Source organism: Rana temporaria, chromosome 4 (genome assembly GCF_905171775.1).
Source record: "Rana temporaria chromosome 4, aRanTem1.1, whole genome shotgun sequence".
In the NCBI taxonomy this organism is placed as follows: domain Eukaryota; kingdom Metazoa; phylum Chordata; class Amphibia; order Anura; family Ranidae; genus Rana; species Rana temporaria.
This window is the reverse complement of record NC_053492.1, coordinates 47562715-47568714: the sequence shown is the minus strand read 5'-3', so window position 1 is coordinate 47568714 and position 6000 is coordinate 47562715. Positions and strand designations below refer to the sequence as shown.

The window sequence follows — 6000 nt, the reverse complement described above, 5'->3', positions numbered from 1 at the left end:
CTTAAGTGCTAATTTGCATACTAGCAACGGCATTTCGACTCGAAATGCCCCCAGCGGCGGATGCGGTACTGCATCCTAAAATTAGGCAGTGTAATTCAATTACACATGCCGGATCTTCTGTGTAACTTTGGAAAAAGCCTTTTGAGGATCGTTTCCAAAGTTACACACAGACTGAACAGCAGTTAAGTCGGAGTATCTCTTTTGAGGATAACCCCCAAAATATTTACAAAAATGTGAGGGGTGTACTCACCTTTGTGAGATACTGGGGGTTATTTACGAAAAAGGCAAATCCACTATGCACTACAAGTGCAAACTACAAGTGCAAAGTGCACTTGAAATTGCACTGAAAGTGCACTTGGAAATGCAGTCGCTGTAAATCTGAGGGGAAGATCTGAAATGAGGGAAAGCACTGCTGACTCTATCATCCAATCATGTGCAAGCTAAAATGCTGTTTTTTATTTTCCTTGTATGTCCCCCTCAGATCTACAGCGACTGAACCTCCAAGTGAACTTTCAGTGCAATTTCAAGTGCACTTTGCACTTGTAGTTTGCACTTGTAGTGCAAAGTGGATTTGCCTTTAGTAAATAACCCATACTGTGTGTATATATATATATATATATATATATATTTACATTTTGTATCCAGTTTTCAGTCTGTAATACAAAACACAGCAGGGTATTTAGGTATGTATTAAAACAGTGTGCCCTATGAAATGCTTATAAAGGTTATTCAATTTAGCCATAATTAATCAAGTTTACTAATGCTACATTTTGGCCTGGGCATCTAGTTTTTGAGGACATCTGGTTACAAAAGGGTTAAATCAGACCATTAGTGTAGTGCCATCTATAAGACTTCATACCTGATAAAAAGTCCTGTGATGTTGACTATATTGGCAGTGCTATTTGGCAGAGAGAAAGCATCACACGCCCTGTGGCACACATGGAGGTAAGCCAGGGATTCTGTCACACGGATGGTTCCCACTTGTACGGTGACATCACACTTAATGACGGTGTTTCGATTCTCATGGCACCGTGCCCCGGACTCTAGTGTCATGTCACACAGGAAGCTCCATGAACCTACCAAAAATAAAATAAATCTCTTTACCAACATGGTCACCTTGAATGTGTACCATTCCCAAACCCCAGTATACAAACCTTTCTTTATATATTTATTTGGCAGTGATGCTACAAGCAAATATAAAAACGAAAACAAAAAACAAAAACAAAAACGACACGTGATAAAAGAAGAATGAAACTTTTTGCAACAATATGATAAATATTTATTGGACATAATTTATTTTAACCATACCACTATAGATGTATAGCTTTTAGGTCTCATGCATGTATTGTATATTTCAAAGGGAACACTTGGCAAGCATGTTTGATGCCAGCCAAGTGCCCCCAAGGTGACAAGTAAAAAAGACTGTATTGAGCTGAACAGGATATACGGCAGAACTTGATCAGTGTGGCCCTGAGTTGCATGTAATGTACAGGCAAAGCCAGCCATTGAAGACAACGCTTTCTCCCAGTGTAGATAACATGAGTTAACATGGGCAGCAGTGGCGGCTGGTGCTCAAAATTTTTAAAGGAGGCGCAAACAAACTAAAAAAAAAAAAAAATTGCAGCCCCACTGTGCACATCAAACGCAGTTACTGTGACCATCAATTGCCGCCACTGTGCCCATAAAACGCAGCCACTGTGCCCATCAATTGTCGCCACTGTGCCATCAATTGTCGCCACTGTGCCGTCAATTGTCACCACTGTACCATCAATTGTCGCCAATGTGCCATGCCATCAATTGTTGCCACTGTGCCATGCCATCAAACGCAGCCACTGTGCTACCTCTGATAGACACTTTCAAAGCCAACCAACTGCTGTTATTCAGATGGCCGGCGCTCACCAGGGGGCCGGCCATCTGAATAGTGGTGCCAGCGACAATACATAGATTCATGCAATGCATTGTTGACTTTCAGTGGTGGTGGAGAGAGGATGGTGAGAATACTGCTCCGGTACTTGCTTCAGTTGCTCACTGTGGTCCCTGGTAATAAGGCGGATAGTCCCTTACTGGCGACAGCTTTCCCTCTACCTCCGACCACGACAGGTTCTCCGGCCGGCAGAACCATCACTTCTGGTTGGACTGCAAACTGCAATCGTAATCCTGCGCTGCTCTCTTGCTTCTAGATAGGTTCTCAGACAGCCTAGCAGCCTGATGTCCCCCGGGATAGGCCCCATCTCTGGCCTAGCAGCCTGGGTACTACAACACATGTCCACCCAGACAGCCATCCAGGTGGCACAGAACACAGATCACCTGACTGACTCCACCCAAATATATAGGCTCTCCCAGCAGGCCAAGGGATTCAAGAAAACCCCTGCCCATTGACTGAGATACCCCATATACCCATAACCTGACCTTGAGTTGCCCTTCTCATATCTACCATATTTCCCCGAAAATAATGCCCCATACAGACGGTCATTTTTTGTGATGAAAAAAAAATGACGTTTGAAGTGATGAAAAAAAACGACATTTTTGAAACTTCATTTTCAAAAACGATGTAGCATACACACCATCATTTTGAAAAATGATGAACAAAGTGACGGCACTCTAAAGGGGAAGTTCTATTCGCCTTGAGGCTGCTTTTAGCTGATTCCGTGTTAGTAAAAGATGATTCGTGCTTTTTTGTCTGTTACAGCGTGATGAATGTGCTTACTCCATTATGAATGGTAGTTTTACCTCCCGTCTCAAAACTTGCTTCTGGGCATGTGCGGGTTTAAAAACGTCGTTTTGCCCACACACTATCATTTTCATTGACACACAAAATGACATTTTGAAAAACGACACAAAAAATTCGAGCATGTTCGAATTTTTTTTTTGTCATTTTTCAGAAGACATAAAATGACATTTTGCCCACACACGATCATTTTAATTGACATTTTTAAAAATGTCATTTTATTTCATCACAAAAAATGACCGTCTGTACGCGGCATAAGACCTACCCCGAAAATAAGACCTAGCGCTATTTTCCCAGGAGGGCTACAATAAAAGGCCTTCCCCGAAAATAAGCCCTACAGTAGGTGTTTGTGATATTGTGTTTTTAGCACGACAGCATCGCGCTGATTCTCGGCGGCATGGTGCCGAGATCTCGCCGACATCTCGCACTCACTGGAATAGTGACAGCACATACCAGCAAGCGCGTCATAGAAGCGACGGGAGATCCGACTTGGATTCCCGCCAATTCTACACGTGTGCGGCGTTTGTTATGAATCCTGAGGGGGAAGTCCCCGTCGGATTTTAAATAAAAATCCGGCATGGGTTCCCCCTCAGGAGCATACCGGGCCCTTAGGTCTGTTATGGGTTGTAAGTAGAGCCCCCCCACGCCGAAAAAAAAACGGCGTAGGAGGTCCCCCTACAATCCATACCAGACCCGTATCCAAAGCACGCTACCCGGCCGGCCAGGAAGGGAGTGGGGACGAGCGAGCGCCCCCCCCCCTCCTGAGCCGTACCAGGCTGCATGCCCTCAACATGGGGGGGTTGGGTGCTCTGGGGCAGGGGGGCGCACTGCGGCCCCCCCCACCTCAGAGCACCCTGTCCCCATGTTGATGAGGACAGGGCCCCTTCCCGACAACCCTGGCCATTGGTTGTCGGGGTATGCGGGCGGGAGGCTTATCGGAATCTGGGAGCCCTCTTTAATAAGGGGGCCCCAAGATACCGGCCCCCCACCCTAAGTGAATGGATATGGGGTACATCGTACCCCTAACCATTCACCTGTAGGAAAAATGTCAAAGTTAATAAACACACCACACAAGGGTTTTTAAAATAATTTATTTTTCTGCTCCGGAGGCTCCCCCTGTCTTCTTTATTAGCTCTTTTACCAGGGGGAGCTTCTTCTTTGACGTCTTCGGGTGGGTGGGGGCCGCCGTCTGGTTCTCTTCCACCGCCGGGGGGGGTCGCTTTTAAAAAAGCCCCCACCCCCCGGCAGGTTTCCTCCGGCGTCTTCGGCGGGGGGGCTTCTTCTTCCGCTATCCCGATGGGTCTTCTCCGCTATCCGGGGGTCTCCTTCTATGTTCGCCGCTCTCCGCTGTTGACTCGGCGCACCCCGGTTCTTCCTCTCGCTGTCCGGTGCCTTCTTCTTCCGTGCTGTACGTCTTCTTCTCCTTCCGTGCTGTGAGTTCTTCTTCCGTGCTGTGATGTCATGTTCTTCACTTCTCTTCTTCTCCCGATGTTGACACGTCGCCTTTCCTCGCTGCAATGACGGGTGCGTGGCTTGCATCGGATTTATATAGACCTCACAATCCCATCATGCTCTGGTACCTACCCATGTGATACCTACCCACGTGGGTAGGTATCACATGGGTAGGTACAGAGCATGATGGGACTGTGAGGCCTATATAGGTCCGATGAAAGCAGCGCTTTCAGCGAGAAGAGCCGGCGTGTCAACATCTGGAGAAGTGAAGAAGATGACGTCACAGCCCGGAAGAAGAAGAATACGTCACAGCACGGAAGAAGAAGATAGACGTTCAGCGCTGAAGGAGAAGGCACCGGACAGCTGGAGGAAGAACCGGGGTGCGCCGAGTCAACAGCGGAGAGCGGCGAACATAGCAGAAGACCCCCGGAGAGTGAAGAAGACCCCCCGGATAGCCGAAGAAGACCCCCCCGGATAGCGGAAGAAGAAGCACACCACCCCCCGCCGAAGACGTCGGAGGAAACCCGCCGAGGAGTGGGCGCTTTTATAAAAGCGACCCCCCCGGCGGTGGAAGAGAACCGGACGGCGGCGAAGAGCGGCCCCCACCCGAAGACGTCAAAGAAGAAGCCCCCCCTGGTAAACAGAGCTAAGGAAGACAGGGGCGGCCTCCGGAGCAGACTAATAAATTATTTTAAAAACTCTTGTGTTGTGTTTATTGACTAACATTTTTTCTCCAGGTGAATGGGTAGGGGTACGATGTACCCCATATCCATTCACTTAGGGTGGGGGGCCCTCTTATTAAAGGGGGCTCCCAGATTCCGATAAGCCTCCCGCCCGCATACCCCGACAACCAACGGCCAGGGTTGTCGGAAAGGGGCCCTGTCCTCATCAACATGGGGACAGGGTGCTCTGGGGTGGGGGGGCCCCGCAGTGCGCCCCCCTGTCCCAGAGCACCCAACCCCCCCATGTTGAGGGCATGCAGCCTGGTACGGCTCAGGAGGGGGGGGGGGCGCTCGCTCATCCCCACTCCTTTCCTGGCCGGCCGGGTAGCGTGCTTTGGATACGGGTCTGGTATGGATTGTAGGGGGACCCCCTACGCCGTTTTTTCGGCGTAGGGGGGGCTCTCCTTACAACCCATAACAGACCTAAGGGCCCGGTATGCTCCTGAGGGGGGAACCCATGCCGGATTTTTATTTAAAATCCGGCGGGGACTTCCCCCTCAGGATTCATAACAAACGCCGCACACGTGTAGAATTGGCGGGAATCCAAGTCGGATCTCCCGTCGCTTCTATGACGGCTTTGTCTCTATCGCGGCAAGCCAGCTCGGCGCTGGCTCCCGCGATGGGGCTCGTAGGTGCTCAATCTCGCCGAGAAAGGGAGCGAGATTGACACCATATCACGTGCATTTACTGTAGTTCGAGGAAATTCTGTGCTTTTCGAGGAAACATGGTATAATCCTATTAAGGCAGTGTGCTCTGTGTGTGTGTGTGAGAGAGACTCTGTCTCTAGCGGGACCGATACTGAGCATTTGCGGGAGTACTTGTACTCCCGCACATGCCCCGATGCCAGATCAGATACTACCCCCCCGCCGCCGCAATGCTGCCGCATACCGCAACGCCCCCGCCGCCTATTTAATCAGCGTGCGGGGAACATTACAGCTTTCATTTGAATAGCTGTGTGTTCCCCGCCATGCCGCGTATAGACACTCCCCCTTGCTCAGGATTGGACGGGTGATCTGTCTATCAAGGTGCAGATCACCCGTCCAATCCCGAGCAAGGGGGAGTGTCTATACGCGGTGCGGCGTTGAACACACAGCTATT

General features: G+C 49.5%; 1 protein-coding gene across 1 annotated transcript in view; it reads right to left on the bottom strand.

Annotated features, from left to right (window-relative positions):
* Positions 1-808: 808 nt before the first annotated feature.
* LOC120935613 (fibrocystin-like) overlaps positions 809-6000 on the bottom strand; it is a 36828-nt gene continuing 31636 nt past the window's right edge. The window contains exon 5 of the mRNA XM_040347662.1: positions 809-1076. Coding sequence (XP_040203596.1) covers positions 844-1076 — 233 coding nt within the window. The 3' untranslated portion in view covers positions 809-843. The remainder of the gene's footprint in view (positions 1077-6000) is intronic.